This window comes from Miniopterus schreibersii, assembly GCF_964146895.1.
Source record: "Miniopterus schreibersii genome assembly, chromosome: 1".
Lineage (NCBI taxonomy): Eukaryota > Metazoa > Chordata > Mammalia > Chiroptera > Miniopteridae > Miniopterus > Miniopterus schreibersii.
The window spans coordinates 200,683,106-200,702,339 of record NC_138101.1 but is presented as its reverse complement, the minus strand read 5'-3'; the positions used below and the strand labels follow the sequence as shown (position 1 = coordinate 200,702,339).

The following is a 19,234-nucleotide window of genomic DNA, read 5'->3' as shown; positions in this document are numbered from 1 at the left end:
AAGAAGCTGAACACAAAGAGCACACCCTAGGGCCCCGTCAACATGGAATCCAGAGAAAATGGAGCTGGGCCATCATGGCAGAGCAACAACCCACACGGATCAGTGGTTGAGGGGAGCACAGTGGGACACTTTCTGGGATGATGGAAATGTCCTGTTTCTCAGTTGGGGTGGTGGCTGAGTTTAAAAAGAGGCTACCCACATTGGAGTGATCCGGGCATGCGGAAGGATAAGGAAGTATTGGGTCACTTGTAAATCCATTCAACAAACATTGATCATTGATCATTGATCATTGATTGGAGGCTGTCGCCCGGCAAAGGGCCAGGTGCTGTGGGTGCCCAATGAGCTAGGGCCTGTGGAGAGTCTGGAAGTCTCCTGATGTGGTTTCTGTCAGGTTAGTATTTTGTATGTAAAAATATTGTGAGAGGGATAAAGTCTCTTTGCATTTCCACAAGTAGATTGGTGGAAGTTTGGAGAAAGAAGGGGACAGTTTGACCAGATAAGTGATTATGGGAGGCGATTCTGTGCTCTGGAGTAAGGGGAGTTAGTTAGACCTAGAGTTGAGTGGACTGTGTTCATCCTGGAAAATGGGTGCTATCAGAGTGAGGCTGGAGAGCATCAGTCCTCTCCCTGGGACCTAGGGTTCTAGAACACTGGCCTGAGGGGGGACCCTGAGCCCTGCGGGCAGGATGCTGGAGCCCGAGGAGGGCTGGCATGATATTTCCTCTTCTCTGAGCCCGTGTTCGGAAAAGGCTGCCGGCTGTCACCAGGAGAACTTTTCTACTAATTTACTGGCCCTGGGAGTAGCTTGTCCTCCGTGGGACCTGGACTCAAACTCACCAGGTCACTCTCCTGTAATGAGGGACTCAGTGTGCCCGAGGGAACAGGATTTTACTTCTTCCTGTTAGATACAGTGAAAAGAAATAGGTGAGCAAACTAGGTCATAGGTTTGTGTGAGTAAGTTGGGTTCATGTTGAGAATTTAAAATTGAAGATATGGGGCCTAGTTTCTGTGATAGGCCCATCACAAAAGCATCGGATTTGCATCAAAGGTTTTTGTTTTCTTAAACTCTGAGAAGGTGCTTCTTTTTGGTAAATTTTTACATTGAACAATTAAAGGAAGGAATATGTACTAAAATGTAAAGTGTTGCATATTTGTTGACTTACTAGTTTATGGTGGCTTGTGTTTTTATAACCCACTTAAAACACAGTTAGCCCAGTCGGTGTGGCTCAGTGGTTGAGCGTCGACCCATGAACCAGGTCACAGTTGGATTCCCAGTCAGGGCAGATGCTCTGGTTGCTGGCTTGATCCTCAGTAGGGGGTGTGCAGGAGGCAGCTGACCAATGACTCTCATCATTGATATTTCTCTCTCTCCCTCTCCCTTCCTCTCTCTGAAATCAATAAAAAAACCTTTTTTTAAAAAAAGAACTATAAAAAATGAAACACTTTTTAAAAAACATACACAGTTAAATTACACAGGTGTGTTACTTTGAAATATTTCATTGAACTCTCTGCACTGTGATTTATAGTTTTCTGTATGTCAGATCTACTTCCAATAAAATTTTTATTATGTACATAAGATATAATACCTGCACTACTTATGACAGCCTAGTACATCTTAGTTTTGTAGTTAGAAATATTCAGACAACACAGCACATGCAGGGCTCTGTCTCATTCACAGGTGTGACTATCAACACTGAACAGCTGGATTCTTCTGGCCTCTTTACATAGTTATTCTAAGCCACTGGTGGGGAGAGGAGACAAAAGAGATTGTTTTTTATTTGTTTTTTCTTTAAGTTATGAAATTAATGTAAGCGGAAAGATTTGTTGAATGGACATAGTTTTTAAGGAGTAAAAGTTCTGAAGGTTTCCAAAAATACCTTTCGTTGTGATTGGAACATCTCAGTAGGTAGAAATTAGCAACTGTTTATTAGTGTTAAAGCAGAAATTTCAGGAATTTTTGATGACTTTGGCAGGCATTTTTTGGTAGAATAAACAAATTTATTTTCAAATAGAAGTTTACTAGATATTGTAAACTTGGCTCTTTATAGTATCTAGTTTTGAAAAGGGACTTGATCCATTTTGCTTGCTCAGGATCTTAGACAAGCAGAACGGGGGTTCCAGCTATGACTGAACAAATCCTGATGCCATTGTCCAAGAGTCAGGAACGTGCTTGAACACTAAGGCTGGGGGAGACTGGAGCCAGAGGACAGGGCTGGGAGCTCTGTTAGGAATACAATGGGGTGCATCTGTGCTCACAGGTGGGCTCAGAAGTAGAAAGTGGAGAGCTGAGGCAGGGTGGTGTGCCTGCGTGGTTAGCAGTGCAGAGGGGTTGGGGAATGCAGGCCTGGCCAGAATCAGAGCCCACTCCTTTGTTCAGCTCCGGGCCCTCCACACGTCCCTTCCTATCTGGCACAGCAGTGCATGCACAGGAGTGTGCTATACCTCACCATCCAGAACAAGGACTGCATCCTGCTCTGACGTGGGAGTCATCTGACCTTGGCTGGTTATCTGAACTTCTGTGCCTGTTTTTTCATCTGTAGAGTGGGGATATAGTAGTACCTACCTGATAGTGTCATGTGAGGCTTAAACGAGTTCATAAATGGCAAATGCACAGTTCAGTTGAAAGCACAAGGTAAGCCCTGTAAAAATGCTTGATTTTATTATTTTCATTAACAGAGAATGGGAACATGCTTTCAGATCCCATTAGTGACCACTTCTCTCCGTGCTACCTTCTTTTTTTCTTAATATCTTTATTGATTTCAGAGAGAGGAAGGGAGAGGGAGAGAGAGAAACATCAATGATGAGAGAGAGTCATTGATCAGCTGCCTCCTGCACGCCCCCGACTGGGGATCAAGCCCGAAACCCGGGCATGTGCCCTGACCGGGAATCGAACTGCGATCTTGTGGATCCTAGGTCAATGCTCAACCTCTGAGCCACGCTGGACTGGGCGGTATTACCTTCTTGTATTCATTTCCCATTATTAATTTTGTCACTAACTTGTCAGTCCTTGGTGGAGGCCATATATATGTGTTTTAAATGAGGTATTTGTATTTTATAATCCTTTATATATATTTAGTTTTTAGAGACCATTCTATATTTAATAAAAGCACTCAACAATTAAGAAGGTTCTTATGAGAAAACAGACTAATTTGTACTCTCCTGACTTCCCTGATGTGTTTCCAGCACCAGGGAAATCGGTCATGCAGACAAATGCCTCCCAGCTTCAGCATGTTCTCTTCTCTCCAGGTAGGGCATCCCCGTGTGGAGCTGACCCTCTCAGAGCTCCAAGACATGGCAGCCAGGCAGCAACAGCAAATTGAAAACCAGCAGCAGATGTTGGTCGCCAAGGTAGGTTTATAAAAGCAGAGGTGAGGAAACGCTCAATAAGCCTGTTCTCCAGGTGTTCCTTCAGGTTAGCACACTCCTGGGTAACTCTTGTCAACAGGACCGGGCCACAGAGTCTTAAGCACCTCGTCCCTCCCATCGTCTCCTCCTTGGTGATGAGCACATGCTGTGGCTTCCAGAAGTGGGAAGGTGCCAGGGCAGGAGCGCCTGGCCCTTGACCTGCACACGCACACACAGCAGGAAGCGGTCACCTACCCCATTGTAGATAAAATTTGGGAAGAAAGGGTGTTTTTCCTTGTCACGTCTTTTCCTCCGCACCCACTCTCTGCTGGTGCAGTCGGCATTAGTGTTCTAGCGGAAGGAACCCCGTGGTCCTTGACGAAGGTGCTGGTCACGGGCCCCCAAGACAGAGACACGTCCCTAACTGACACCACTCCATGCGGAACGTGCTTGGTTCATAGTGAGCCCCCACTACAGATACAAGTTCTACATGTGTTGTTGAGACTGTAACAGTAGGATTTTAAAAATTTTTAAACAATGGTTTAGTCATGGACTAAAAATAAAAAATAGACTTATCATCTGTGCCATCTGGAAACAGCTCATATAATGATGATCTTTAATGTCCTGAGCTGCTGTAAGAGAGCCTGCAGCCATTGCTGCCCCGGCTCTTACTGCTCTCTCTGTCCAGGAAGTTTCTTTCATTTATTTATTTTATTTTTCAATTACTGTTGACGAACAATATTATATTAATTTCAGGTGTACAAGCATAGTAGTTAGATGTTTATATAACCTATGAATTGATCCCCAAAAAGTCTAGTACCCACCTGGGTTATTACAATATTATTGACTCTATTCCCTGTGCTGTATTTGACATCCCTGTGTCTTTTCTGTAACTATCAGCTTGTACATCTTAATCCTTCACCTCTTTCACCCAGCCCTCCAACCCCTCTCATCTGGCAACATCAGTCTGTTCTCAGTGTCTGTTAGTCTGTTTTCTGTTTGTTTATTGTTTCTTAGGTTCCACATATAAGTGAAACCTGTAGATTTTCTTAATACCTGAATGTCCAGTCCAACTTTTTTCATGTATCAAATGACCATGTAACTTGTTGTACTGTCCACTTTCATGTAAATAATAGGTTAAGCTGGACTTGTTCTTAAAAATTGTCGCACAGAGTTTATTGGATTTACAAGAATAAAAAAACAATTAGAAGTTAAATAAATCTGAAAGCATTTCATCCCATTTAATAAGATTTTTAAGATGAAATGTACATAGTATTATGTTGTAATTGTAATATTTTCTAATTCTGCTTTTTATTTCCTTTCCAAACATTGATCTAAAAGTATGACTGTTAGGAAAGTTCTCAGCTATTTCAGGAGTATGAACCACAAGTGCACGCTGATCTCATTCACCTTCCTTTGGAGGGCAGAGTATAATGGCTGCATCACACAGGCAGTCTTTATGCAAACATATGGGACCATGAAGATTAACGCTGACTAGAATCTTTAAGGTGTGTGTTCATGTTAATAGCAGAAGAAACTGAAGAGTAGTGCATATATTTTTACTTTAGGATTGTCCTGTTTTTGTTTTGACTATAAAATGTTTCATTTAGTTTTGAAGACACTAATCCTAAAGCCAACAGACACTCCCTGGACTGTTGGATGTCACTTAGCAAACTAGAGGTTTATCTCCTTACTGATCACCTTATCCCTTTCCAGTAGGAAGTCCCCTGCCGGTCAGTGCTCACTTCCTTTAGATTAAATAAGGGGCCCATGGAGGCTGTGTTGCAGCAGCAGGAAGCTGGCTGGGCTTCACAGACAGGATGAGATGAGATGGTGTAGTTAGTGCCTGTGAAGTCCAGGCTTGCCCACTCCTGCAGGAGGTTTTCTGCAGGAGCATTGGCATTGCTGAATTATCTGGATCAGTGTACAGAGAAAAGTCCACTTGTGAAAATCTCAGACTCTTCCCACTTCCTCCTGTGCGGTCATGTCAGTGTGTGTGGTCTGATATGTGCTCTATTCCTTGCTCATTTCTTTCATATTAAGATAGGTGATACTGGGGAATCCACCCCAGTTTTTCGTGTATAAAAGAAATGGTGCACTGCCGTTTTCAACGTTAGCTATTTCCCTCTTTTGTCAGGAGCAGCGTTTACATTTCCTAAAGCAGCAGGAGCGCCATCAGCAGCAGTCTATTTCTGAAAACGAGAAGCTTCAGAAATTGAAAGAACGGGTTGAAGCCCAGGAAAACAAGCTGAAGAAAATCCGTGCCATGCGAGGACAAGTGGACTACAGCAAGATCATGAACGGCAATCTGTGTACGTGACCATGGCCCACTCGCTCCCTTACTCACCAGGCACAGGGGAAGTGGAATGGAGTCCAGCTTCCACACACTTTTAGTCACATATCATGTCAGACCTGGTGTGGAATGTGCACTGAGGCTTCGCTCTGTCCCCTGGGTGGGAAAGGGTGGGCCGGCTGGGGTAAGTGATTTTAGGTCTCTCAGCCACATCAGTGCAGTAGGAAGGTCCTCCTGCGACATTTGTGATGGCCACTTGCCCTCTGCACTGGGACCCAACTCGTCATGAGGGTCTATTGTAATTAAACAGCTTAAATTGTATCTGTGTATTAAGATAAACTGTACAAATGCTCACTTTGTTGTTGTTGTTGTTAATCCCAACCAGAGGATATTTTTTCCATTGATTTTTAGAGTGGAAGGGGGGAGGGGGAGAGAGAGAGACACATTGATTGGTTGCCTTGCATGCCCCCTGACCGGGGCCAAGCTTGCTTTTGGACTGATTGCCCTGATTAAAGAATATCCACTAATGAGTGAAATATAATTGTTTGCCACATGAGCAGTCACACCCTGTGTCCCAAGGACTGTTGAAATGTGTCTTGGATTATGCATGTCACAGTCTTCTCTCCAGAGTCTGGCCATAGATGATGCTGGAGTTGAGTTAAATGTCTAGACGTGAAGAAGACATCGCCAAACACAAACAGCGAAACACCATAAAAGAAAGAATGTCAGCTGAGTGATGTTTTCTTTCTTGGTGGGAACTTGCAGCTGCTGAGATAGAGAGATTCAGCGCCATGTTCCAGGAAAAGAAGCAGGAGGTGCAGACGGCCATCCTGAGAGTCGATCAGCTCAGCCAGCAGCTGGAGGATCTGAAGAAGGGAAAGCTGAATGGGCTCCAGCCTTACAACGGCAAGCTCACAGGCCCGGCGGCCGTGGAGTTGAAAAGGCTGTACCAGGAGCTGCAGGTAACGCAAGTCTGGGAGTGGGTGTAGTGAAACAGCCCAATCCCCATGTGGATTGGAAACCTTGGGTGTTGGGGACAAGCTAACGGATTCTAACATAATAGCAACACAGATGTAGTCAGTGCAAAGGAATCTTTAAAACAGCTTTGAGATGTAATTCATATCACATACAGTTTACCTATATGAAGTACAATTTAGTGGTTTTTAGCAACTTCACAGAGTTCTGCACCTGCCACCACAGTCAGTTATAGGACATCTTCACCCCCAACAGAAACTGCACACCTTTTAGCCATCCCCTCAGAAGCCCTGTCCCCCAGCCCTGAGCAGTCACAGATCTTCTCTCTGCCTCTGTAGCTTTGCCTGTTTTGGGTACTTCACATGTACAGGTTCATGCAGTGTGTCTTTCTTTGTGACTGGTGTCTGCCACGTAGCGTTTTCAGTACAAAGGTTCAGTGTAGAATTTAACTGGCAATGTAATGAACTAGTAAAGAGTTAAGCTTTAGGTGGTCTTTAAGGTGTCTGTGTAAACTCCTCTGTTGTTCAATCCTTGTCTCAGCTTGACCTGCTGAAACAAAATACTATAGACTTTGGCACTCAACTACAGACACTTGTGTCTCACAGTCCTGGAGGCCAGAAGTCCAAGATCAGGTGCTGGCAGGTTCGGTTTGTGGAGGGGTCTGCTTCCTGGCTTGTAGATAGCTACCTTCTCTGTGTCCTCCCAGCTCCCATCTCTCTCCCTCTTCTTATAAGGACACTTACAGAAGAGCCCCATCACGGGGTTCCATCCTCACGACCTCATCTGAGTCACATTACCTCCCAAAGGCCTCACCTCCAAGTACCACTGAGGGTGAGGCTTCAACATGTAAATTTTAGGACACAGACATTCAGGCCATTGGAGTCCTCTAGACTTCCATTTCTCCGGCGTCAGCAGGTCCTGTTTGAAGCCAGAAGCAAGTTTTGCAATTTTGTTAGCAGTTCAAGCCAGAAGCAAGTTTTGCAATTTTGTTAGCACTTGGTAGAAAAATATCATTTTATGAAATGAGAACATTTAATTACAGAGAGTAAAATCACTTTTTGTTGCTGTTAAGTTCCCTAACATAAAATATAAAAATTTATGACTTTCAACATTTTAAGCAGTTGTTAAAAGTGGAGGGTTTTAAGGATTTTTTTGGTGAGATGTGATGAATGGACTATATTTATATTTGTTTATTTCCAACTTGTTTACTGCAAGTCTAGGTTAAGAAGCATGTTCCCTGTCTAGTACACACATGCTGTGTGTGTGTGTGTGTGTGTGTGTGTGTGTGTGTGTGTGTGTTGGTGCCCATGTGCATGTGGAGTTGAGCATGACAGGACTTGTATTTTGTGAGCACCGCCCTGTTTTCCAGTCTCTCATTTTTCTACAGTGCTGTCTGCAACTCACTAAAATAACAGAACATCGTTGGGTGGTGTAGGCCACCCTTTGTGAATTTCCCGCCGCCTCTGCAGTGAGGTGCCTCATTCAGTGGACTGTGTGGGGTGGAGCAGACGCCTCTCCTTAGGTCCCTAGAGGACACGTTCAGGGCACTTGTCACTAAAGTGCCATTCCCAAGGACGACAGTCATGGTCCCCACGGTCATCACTGGTCCCATCATTCTGTGCACTTAGAGGAGGGCATGTGTTGCAGAGGTTTGCTCTGTTTTGGTTCCATAAGAAGTCCTTCTGCTTTATCTGTGCTGTACCTGTAAATGTTTAGTGCACAGGCAACAATGCGCATATGTTGATACACATAGGAACTCAGTTACTTTATTTATTTTTATTTTTTTAATCCTCACCTGAGGATGTTTTTTCATTGCTTTTCAGGGGGGGGGGAGAAACATCAATGTGAGAGAGACATCAATTGATTGCCTCCCACACATGTCCTTTGCCCTGAGCCTGCAATCAAGGTACGTACCCTTGGCTAGAATTGAACCCAGGACCCTTCATTCCATGGGCCAACTCTCTAACCACTGAGCGGAACTGGCCAGGGAACTTTTTCTTTGTTTTTAATCTCCCAGGCAATGACAGTTTCACCGTTTAATTAATGCAAATCATAAAAGTTGTGTTTTCTATTTTGCAGATTCGTAACCAGCTTAACCAAGAACAGAATTCAAAACTCCAGCAGCAGAAGGAACTTTTAAATAAGCGCAACATGGAGGTGGCTATGATGGACAAGCGTATTGGCGAGCTGCGTGAGCGTCTGTATGGGAAGAAAATCCAGGCACGTGGGAAAGAACGTGTTTCTGTGAGATAAGCTACTACAGATGGTTCAACCCAAAATTACACATCTTCACCATAATGGCACTTCCCTATCTACCCAGGTGGTAAAACATAAATTGGCCATAAACCATAAAATAGGCAGTAGAAGGAAGTTCTCTTTCCCAAAGAGGCATCTGTTTTCTGGTGCATGGAGTCAGAACCCCACCCTGTGGGAGCCCTGGGCTGCCCTCGCCTTCTGTCTGCTCTGTAGGCTGTCCCTTCTCCACTGTGGGAGGAGAATGTCCCCCAAGTGAGAGGGTTACATAGGTGGAGGTGTCCTGGGAAGCAGTCCTGTTGTGTATGTAGCTCCCAGATTATAGATGTTATCAGAGAGGATCACTCATAGGGACTGTGGGTCGAGGCCCTCCTTTTTTTAAAAAGATACCTTTATTGATTTCAGAGAGAGGAAAGGAGAGGGGGAGAGAGAGAGAGAAACATCAATGATGAGAGCCCAGCCGGGCGTGGCTCAGCGGTTGAGCGTCGACCTAGGATCCAGGCAATCGGGGTTCGATTCCCGGTCAGGGCACATGCCCGGGTTGTGGGCTCGATCAACGACTCTCTCATCATTGATGTTTCTGTCTCTCTCTCTCCCTCTCCTTTCCTCTCTCTGAAATCAATAAAGATATATTTTTTTTAAAAAAACAAAAAAAGAAACATCAATGATGAGAGAGTCATTGATTGGCTACCTTCTGCGGGCCCCCAACTGGGGATCGAGCCCGTAACCTAGGCATGTGCCCTGACTGGGAATCGAACCCTGAGTGCCTGGATCCTAGGTCGACGCTCACCGCTGAGCCACGTCCAGCTGGGCTCGAGGCCCTCCTTGAAGTCTCGCCCCTCCTATACACTCATGTTCCAGGTTGATGGAACCACCTCGGTTCAAATTAGTGAGTGAGCAGCTCAAACCTAGGAGAATGTTAACTCTCATTTCTTCCCGTTTTGCAGCTGAGCCGTGTGAATGGCGCGTCATCGCCACAGTCACCACTGAGCACACCTGGCAGGGTTGCTGCTGTGGGACCTTACATCCAGGTCCCCAGTGCTGGCAGCTACCCAGCCCCGGGGGACCCCATAAAGCCCCAGTCTCTCACTGTGGCTTCAGGGGCTGCCCATGGAAGGTCCAAACCTGGTAAGTGGCCGGGCCCTCTTCCTGGGGGAGAGAGCGGGAAGGAGAGCCGTGGGAGCAGCGTCCTCGGAGAGGACCGCTGTGTGCACCCTCAGTCTCCCCTGAGGCACCCTGTCATCTGGGGCACCTTTGGGAGCTGTGTTCTATCATAGTGACCATCCCATAAACAAAGCACTCTGACTGGTCTCTCCTTTCCCCACTCAGCGTGGCCTTAATCAGTCAAAAAGTCCACAGACCACCACTTTGGCCCTTGGCCACTGAAGCATGTGGTGTGACCAGCCTGGGCCCCAGCACCATGCTGTGCACAGCTGTCCTGATGGAGGGCCTGGGTGCCCCTGCTTCCTGGCCAAGGGCGGTGGCCTCTCCATGGAGACTCTGGCCTCCTTCCTCGGAGGAAAGCAGCTGGCCCTAAACCAATGCACGAGAGCCAGTGCTCCTTTGCAGGAGGACTGTCCTTGTGACTGGGGTGGACGCAGTGCCTGAAAACCCTCCCCACGGAGTGCAGGTCTGAACACTGCAGCATCCCTTCACTCACAGTCCTGCAGACTGGCCTGTGTCAGGCCTGTGTGTAGGACGTTTTTAGGATTGTCAGTAGGCTTGTGTAGTCTTTTGTTTGCTGGCTTCATGTTTTCTTGCCGGCACCTGCTCTGAAACAGCCACCTCTGCTGCTCCTGCTGTGGGGCTCGGGCTTGGTCTGACCCCGAGGGAGGAGGTGTCCCAGCCTCAGCTCTCTGCCGAGTGTCTGCAGCGTACAGGCTGTCTGGTCTGCATGAGCCTCTAAGTGCAGCCTTCCTGGATAAGATGTTATTTATAGTTTGAACCATTCTGCAATGGGAGCAGTTACTCGCCTGTTTGCATTAGCAGCTAAGTTAGCTCAGCGCTCCTCTCCTGTGCCACCCTCTTTGTTAACCCTTCCCAGCTGGGCACATCCCCCACACCCTCTTCTCTGTAGGAGTGTGCTAGGCCCCTCTCAGGGGTGCAAAGAGAAGACAACCTCACAGGGCCCCAAGACTGTGTCCTTGGTCCCTCCACTGTGCTGCAAGGTGATAGCACAGGACACCTGGGCCACCCCACACGTGGCAGAATCTTGGCCCAGCTGTGGACATGGGGAAAGAAATCTCCTCAGTGGGGACACTAACCCATGCTGTGGCTGTTCTGGTCCTGGCTCCCACAGATGGCCACAGTAGGCCCAGAGTGACCTGCTCATGGACAGTGTCTGACCTCTACATTGGGCCTGACTGGGGCTCCGCACGACACACTGCAGACCAACTGACAAACCATACATTGGCAGCAGGCCTGGAGGGGGCTCTGTCCTTCTTAATACGGCTCAGCCGACAACCGCTCTCTTTCCAATCTGAGAAAGGTCTGCTCATTGCATCTAGACTTAGAGATGCCACGTAAACATAGTCTGTCCCTTCCTTCAGCGACAGGCGTGAGGTTTGGGCTGGCCTCGCACCAGGTCATACTCAGTAAGGGTTTGAGTGAAGCTGGCACAGCAGGGTTTTCTTTTTACCAAATTAAGATGATTTCCTAAGTTCATTGTGAGGCTTTTCATTTTATCTTCAGTACAAGAATTTCCCGTCATACTTGAAGATAACTGTCCTTTTATAATAAATCATCTTCCTTCTATACCTTCTGCCTCATACTGAAGAAAGTAAGTTCCTAGTCCCTTCTTAGTTCTTCTGTGGCCGGTTTCCATAAAATCTCTGGTTGTAATGGGATTTCAGGAGCTGCTGGATAGCCACATTCCCCATGACCTCAAGAGAGGACAGGCGAAGTCCATGCCCGTGGCCAGAGAGTGCAGGGGACTCTTTCCCATCAACCGAGCTTTCACCTCAGAGCCTCCCTGTGAAGCTGTTGTTCTGGCCCTCGCCTCAGGTATAGGGTGAAGAAAGAAAAGCACTCTGGCCTGGAGTAGGCTGACGGCCACACGAAGCATGGTGACTTGGGGCCTAGACTGCCTCAGCAGGGCCCTTGCAGAGTGTCTACAGCCTTGTGGAGCCCTGCCGCCTGGAGCCAGGGTTATTTCCAGCAGGGCAGTAACATAGCAGTGGTGGGGGGGTGCAGGGGTGGCAGTGCTGCTGCAGGAGGGGTGTGGCACTAGTCGGCTGCAGCCGACAGGGCCCAGCCAGGCGCGCAGAGGCTCAGCTCCTCCAGCACATGGTGTGGCCTCAGGTCTGCCCAGTTCTGCCCAGAGCGCTGTGAGAGCCAGTGGTCCTGCCTGAGAGTCACAGGCTTTGGCTTCCATGCTGTCATGGCGAGGAAGAGAGTTCCCTACTGCTCCTCAGTCGTGCCCACCTGCTGCGCTGGCTGGAGGGACAAGGGAGGAGGGTGTACTCTTGTCAGGGCCTAGACAGTCCCTGTGGCTCTCTTACCCCCCCCCCCCCATATAGCCGAGGGCTGGGGCATTCCCACTTCATCCAATGCAGCCCCTGTGCAGAGAGAGATGCACCGGAGTCAGAGCTGGAACCTGGCCCACCCGATATGAGTGAGCTGGGGACCCTTTTTAGTTTGGAAAATGCTCTGTAAAACGTAGCTTCTCTGTGCCTTTCTGAAAACTTGGGCTTGGCTGCTTTCTGATCACTGCCGTGGAATGTGGCCTGCCTCTCCAATCAGCGGGGCAGCATGGCCGCCTGCGGTCACGCGTTATCTTAGATCATAGAAATTCCTAACAGATGGAAGTTGAATTTTTCTTTTAACACTGGAAGCAGTACAGATCAAACCTGTTACGCAGTCAAAAGAAAAATTTCTATTGCTGTATGTAAATGTATTTCACGTAGTGTTTGAACAGGAAGTACCAGTGCTTGTTTTGTTTATTAGTGTTGATGTAATGGGTTTGGCCTGTATTTAAATGAGGGCTAAGGACGTCCCTGGCTGTCTGGGTCTTCTCTGGAGTTTGCTCACTGAGAGCCACACGGGCGCTGGTGAGGCCTGGCCAGCAGAGGCCGCCCTCGGTCCTGCCGTGTGCAAGCTGGTGTGCGGGAGGGGTGGTCAGCGGCTCAAGCAGAATATGAGGTCACCAAAAGTGATTTCTGATGGGGTTACTCTTATGCTAGCTCATCTAATTTAAAGAAAAATTTACTTAAACTCTATGTTCTTTTCAAGCTAATGATGGAAACTGGCCAACACTGAAACAGAATGTGAGCTCTTCAGTGAAAACGCCAATCGCCAGTGTGGACTGGAAGGATTCGGGCATGGAGGGGCCCCTTAAGCAGGGGACAGTCTCCAGCCAGCCGGTGCCCCTGTCAGCGCTGGGAGCCATGGAGAAGCTGGTAGGCTGTGTGTTGCGATCCCTGGGACTCAGACAAGCTCCTAACCTGTCACTGTTCCACCCCCGTCTTCAAGGGTAGCAGGTGTCATGAGGCAAATTACTCTCATTAGTGTCCAAATTATACCCAGTCTGAAGGAGTTCATGGCCCTAGGCACCCGCACAATGTGCCAACGTCAAGGTCTTCAGTCAAGGTGATTCTATCCCAGACAGTTGATAGCCCCACTGTGCTTGATCCCCAGGGAGCCCTGTGCCTGCCCACAGCCGATTTGAAGGATTATAAGTCCTACTTTGTATTCTCATGAAGCTGTGAATGGGAATCTGCTTAACTTTTCAGAGGATGTCTTTGCTTTTCTTAACATCCAAATTTAGGGCATCGAGATGGGTAAAATGCCACCCCCCGTCCCTGGTGTCGGCAAGCCGCTGCCTCCAAGCTACGGGACATACCCAAGTCCTGCACCTGTGGGTCCAGGCTCGACAAACTCCCTGGAAAGGAGGAAGGAGGGCAGCTTGCCCAGGCCCAGCGCAGGCCTGTCCAGTCGGCAGAAGCCTGGCCCACTGCCCTCCGTGGGCGGTACCCATCCTCCGGGCTCCTCCCAGCAGATCCAGCAGAGGATCTCCGTGCCGCCGAGTCCCACGTACCCACCTGCGGGGCCACCTGCGTTTCCAGCTGGAGACGCCAAACCCGAGCTCCCACTGACTGTGGCCATCAGGCCCTTCCTGGCTGATAAAGGGTCGCGGCCACAGTCCCCCAGGAAAGGGCCCCAGACCGTGAATTCAAGCTCCATCTACTCCATGTACCTCCAGCAGGCCACGCCACCCAAGAACCACCAGCCAGCCACACATGGCGCCCTGAATAAGTCGGTTAAAGCAGGTATAGTGGGCTCGTGCTCTCCTCTTGGGGCCAGGAAGTTACATTTTTGCTTAAGGAAATGCCAGCCTGCACTCTTACGTTGGGCCGCTTGCTCTTTAGGGTTTACTTGGTCATCTCACACGGCCTTGCGTGTCACATGAGATGGGGGTGAAATGCAGGTGGGTGATCACAGCTGACTTCCCATCTGAGCTCCCACCTCCCTGCCTCACTCAGGACTCCAGCTCTGGGAAGGGTGAGGTTTTGGAGTGTCCTCTCTTTCTCTGGCTTCGTGGTAACTTGTGCAGTAACTCACCATGGACCTGGCCTGTGGGGCTCTGCCTGGATCTGGTCCCCACCTCTTGCTGTTGCAGAGCTGGACCCCTGGGACAGCAGTGCAAGGGGGTGTCTGCTGCTTTGGGCGCCTTCACCAGAGCCCGCTTGGGAGAAAAGCCGTGGGCTTAAGTTCCAGACGTGTAGTTGAGGGATTCCTGGGGGTGCCTGGGCACCCCATGCCCAGAGACCTGCGAGGCAGAGGGAGTGCACTGACCTGTGACCTGGGAGAGGCTGACCCTTCTCTAGAGCTCCTAGGCCAGCAGGCGGACCTTCCCGTCTCAGGCAGCTGTGCTTCCTTCCCCTCTGCTCAGTACGAGGGTCAGATGTGTGCTCAGAGGGGACCTCTTTTTCCTTCACCAAAAAACAGGGATGGCTTGTTTGGGGCGGGGAAGTCGGTCCGCATCTGTTTTAAATGTTCATTTATAGAAGCCCTAGTTATGGAATCCCAGAGGTAAACACTGAGAAGTTGGATACGCTGTCTTCCGTAGGGGTCTGTGAGGGTCCTTGAGCAGAGGCCCATTTGGGTTTAACTCCAGGCCCCTGCCCTGCAGTGGAGCCCTGCTGGTTGGATTGTCCTGTTCACCGAGGGCCGCGGTTTGATTCCCAGTCGGCACATCCCCAGGTTCCAGGTTCAAGCCTCGGTTGGGGCGTGTGCAGGAGGCAGCTGATCGATGTTTCTCTCCCATGTCGATGTTTTTCTCTCCCTCCCCTTTCTCTCTCTAAAAATAAATTTAAAAAGCATGTCCCTGGGTGAGGATTAAAAAGTAATAACATTTTTAAAAATTAGGGTTCACCAGCCGCCTGTCTCTGTACCAGGGCTGCAATCAGCCGTAGCCTGCAGGGTGCTGACGGGCCTGTCCTCTCTCCTCCAGTGTATGGGAAACCCGTTTTACCGTCCGGCTCCACGTCCCCGTCACCGCTGCCATTTCTTCATGGGCCACTGGCCACAAGCGCCTCGCAGCCCCAGCCACCGGCCGAAAGTGCTGAGAAGGAGCCTGAGCCTGACAGCCCGGCCCCGCCCGGGGAGGGCACCACGGGCACCATGGAGAGCCTGCCCCGGCCGCTCAGCCCCACCAAGCTCACGCCCATCGTGCACTCACCACTGCGCTACCAGAGCGATGCTGACCTGGAGGCCCTGCGCAGGAAGCTGGCCAACGCGCCCCGGCCCCTGAAGAAGCGCAGCTCCATCACAGAGCCTGAGGGCCCCGGAGGGCCCAACATCCAGAAGCTGCTCTACCAGCGCTTCAACACCCTGGCCGGCGGCATGGAGGGCACCCCTTTCTACCAGCCCATCCCTTCACAGGACCTCGCAGGCACCCTGGCCGACATGGACAATGGGAACACCAACACCAATGGGAACCTGGGGGAGGCCAGCCCAGCCCAGCCCACAGTCCCGCTCCCCGCTGAGCCCACCCCTGCCTCGGATGCCAACGACAACGAGCTCCCTTCCCCTGAGCCAGAGGGGCTCATCTGTCCCCAAACCATCCACCAAACATCGGAGCCTGCCGAGGACAACAACAACAATGTGGCCACAGCCCCGTCCACGCAGCAGGCCCCCAGTCCTGGGGCCGAGGCCCCCTCTCCAGGGGAAGAGCAAGTGTCCCCATCACTTCCGCCCGTTGTGCCGCCGCTGGCAGCCTCTACGGTGGGTGTGGTCCTTGGTCAGGGCCACCCTGTGCCTGTAAGGACCCAGCCATGGGTTGGGCATGGTAGGGCTTGGCAGACTGGTCCCTGCCCTTAGTGAGTCAGGCCCAGGGGACAGTGGCTCAGCACAGGTGGGCTCTGAAGGACAGTACAGGGCTACAAGTACTGGAGGACCCAGCAAAGAGGGGAAGCTCCCACTGGAACTTGGAGGGAGGCAGCGAGGGAGGGGGAGAACCTTCTAGACAGAGGCTTCTGGCGGGAGGTCAGTGTTGATGGAGCAGAGCTGGTTGGAAGGAGCTGCCCACTCCAGGGGTGGAAGCAGTTAAGAAACCTAATGTCACCCACCTGGCTCGTGGGTGGGTCATCTTTAAATCTGCTTTCTCTATTTTAATAAATAAATAAATAATAAATAAAATAAATCTGCTTCCTCCTCACAGAGCAAACGGACCAACCTGAAGAAGCCTAACTCTGAGCGCTCGGGCCGTGGGCTGCGTGTCCGCTTCAACCCCCTGGCACTGCTCCTGGACGCGTCCCTGGAGGGAGAGTTTGACCTGGTGCAGAGGATCATCTACGAGGTGAGCTGAGCGGAGCCGCCTCCCTGCACACCCCAGTAAGTGCAGAGCGGAGCTCATACACCCTCTGTCCCAGGTGGAAGACCCCAGCAAGCCCAATGATGAAGGGATCACCCCACTCCACAACGCCGTCTGTGCCGGCCACCACCACATTGTGAGGTTCCTGCTGGACTTTGGTGTCAATGTGAATGCTGCTGACAGCGATGGCTGGTGAGCCACTGCCCGTGGTGCAGAAGGGAAGCCGGGAGTCAGAACACAGGGAGTGGGGAGGCGGTATAGGAGTGAAGGGGACCACGGTGTCTTCCGTCCTGTGCTGCTCGGCATACCCCCAGCCCTCTTCTCTAGAGGACATTGTTAAAGGCACAGCTGTGGTTTGCCCCTTTTTTTTTTTTAAATGTTTTTACTGATTTTTTTAGAGAGGAAGGGGGTGGAGAGAGAGAAACATAGATGAGAGAGAAACAGTGATTGGCTGCCCCCTGCACACCCCCTGCTGGGAATGGAGCCCGAAACCAGGGCATGTGCCCTGACTGGGAATCAAACCAGCGACCTCTCAGAAGATGCCCAGCCCACTGTGCCACATGGGCCAGGGCTGCAGTTCGCTTTTGTACACCTGATTATTAACATGGTAAGCCTGCCAAGCGTTCTGCAGTTGTGACTCACTGTTGTCCATTTTTAAGTGGCTGGATCCTTGCTGCAGGACCCTGTGCTGCTATGTCAGCCCCGCCTCCCGAAGCTGTTATTGTCAACTTCAGGCAGCTGTCTGCATCTATCTTATAGGCCATTCCTCAGTCCCTGCCCTGCCTTGCCCTGCTTCAGGGGTTTATGCTAAGTCCAGGACAGTTTGTTAGTAGAAATCACACCACTAAAAAGATAACACAGGAGGTGCTGGCACTGAGGCTCAGCATTCCCAGGGCCCTGCGCCTCCAGAAGCCAGGCAGCACCTTCACCTCCCACCCCTTGCAGGACGCCACTGCACTGCGCCGCCTCTTGCAACAGCGTCCACCTCTGCAAACAGCTGGTGGAGAGTGGTGCTGCCATTTTTGCCTCAACCATCAGTGACATTGAAACCGCCGCAGACAAGTGTGAAGAGATGGAGGAGGGCTACATCCAGTGCTCCCAGTTTCTGTACGGTACGTGGGGCCCTGGGGCCTCTCCTGGGCTGCAGTGGGGACACGCCTCGTGCTGCCCCTGGGCTGGGAGATGCCCAAGCCTAAGTTCAGGGCAGCCTGGTAAGTCTAGTAGAGGGAGGCCACACTGTCCCTTAGGCTCACTCCCGAGACGTGTCTGAAAGTCTGTGTAGCAGGAGAATTCTGTGCCAGGTGGCTAAACACACAAGTTCCTTCACTGATGAATGGAGCCTGTCCTGTCTTAAGCTGCTTCGTCCAGGTCAGTCTTTCCAAGAGTTGGAACATCTCTGTATGAGGTTAACCGGTTACAGGCCATCCATTCCACACCTGAGGAAAACCTGTGGGACCAGCCCCACATTAGACTCTGGTGGCAAAGTGATCACCTGAAACATGCCCCTCCTGCCAGGCCCCAGCTCCCAGTACAGAGGCAGAGGTCAGCCGAGAGGCCCGTGTGGTGCATTGGGAGGAAGAAGGTACCCAGGTCATATCGGGCCTTTCTTGGGGTCCCCACAGGTGACTCTGGGTATGGACTTGTTCCCTCACTGCCAAGGGCAGTCACACTATACCTCTTTAGTCACCGACCTCTGGAAGTCTGTTCTAGATGTGAGTTGTAAGTTTCACCCTAAGAAATGCCTTTAGAACAACATACCTTTGTCTCTGGACTCAGAACCTCAGCAGCAGTGCCCCCCTGCTGGGGCACAGGAGGGACAGTTGGCATAAGCAAAGGGCAACAGTTGGGCCAGGCTCCTACCTCTCAGCCCTCGGCATCGCTTGGCCACCCGACAGCAGCGGTGTGTCTGGTTTGGTCCCACGGTGGGGCTCTTGGCAGCCTGCCCTCTGAGGAGACCTGACCGTTGGCTGTCCTGTCCCAGGGGTGCAGGAGAAGCTGGGTGTGATGAACAAGGGAGTGGTCTATGCCCTGTGGGGCTACGAGGCCCAGAACAGCGACGAGCTGTCCTTCCACGAAGGAGACGCCATCACCGTCCTGAGGCGCAAGGACGAGAACGAGACGGAGTGGTGGTGGGCGCGCCTCGGGGACCAGGAGGGCTACGTGCCCAAAACGCTGCTGGGGGTGAGTGCTCTGAGCTTGCGTTCCGGGATCGGACTCAGCTGCTACAGCTCCACTCCCGAGCATGTCTGTAAGTCAGCTGTTGGCACACTGGGCAGAGTGTGGGGCCACGTCCTACTGGGGGACCGCAGGCGGGGACTGCCTTTCCCTACACCTCAGCTCTCTCTGCAACGGGCATGTTTGTGGAGCCACCCTATGAGGAGGCCCATGCATGCAGTCCAGGCCGCTCAGTGCGTTTTCCTCATGGGGAACTTCAGCGAGCACCCAGACTCACCCGTCAGAACTCTGTGGAGCCCAGAGATTTTCTTACTGGGGTGGGGGCACAAGCCTGCAGGTTGCCACCTATGTCATGTGATCACATCAGTCCTGTGGCAGAG

At 50.7% G+C, this 19,234-nt stretch overlaps 1 protein-coding gene across 1 annotated transcript in view; it reads left to right on the top strand.

Annotated features, from left to right (window-relative positions):
• Positions 1 to 19,234, top strand: part of PPP1R13B (protein phosphatase 1 regulatory subunit 13B) — a 60,041-nt gene that overhangs the window by 39,533 nt on the left and 1,274 nt on the right. Inside the window, exons 5-16 of the mRNA XM_081138002.1 lie at positions 3,247 to 3,348; positions 5,483 to 5,657; positions 6,404 to 6,600; positions 8,693 to 8,833; positions 9,814 to 9,994; positions 13,097 to 13,263; positions 13,632 to 14,133; positions 15,318 to 16,090; positions 16,527 to 16,664; positions 16,738 to 16,871; positions 17,625 to 17,791; positions 18,661 to 18,860. Coding sequence (XP_080994128.1) covers positions 3,247 to 3,348; positions 5,483 to 5,657; positions 6,404 to 6,600; positions 8,693 to 8,833; positions 9,814 to 9,994; positions 13,097 to 13,263; positions 13,632 to 14,133; positions 15,318 to 16,090; positions 16,527 to 16,664; positions 16,738 to 16,871; positions 17,625 to 17,791; positions 18,661 to 18,860 — 2,877 coding nt within the window. The remainder of the gene's footprint in view (positions 1 to 3,246; positions 3,349 to 5,482; positions 5,658 to 6,403; positions 6,601 to 8,692; positions 8,834 to 9,813; positions 9,995 to 13,096; positions 13,264 to 13,631; positions 14,134 to 15,317; positions 16,091 to 16,526; positions 16,665 to 16,737; positions 16,872 to 17,624; positions 17,792 to 18,660; positions 18,861 to 19,234) is intronic.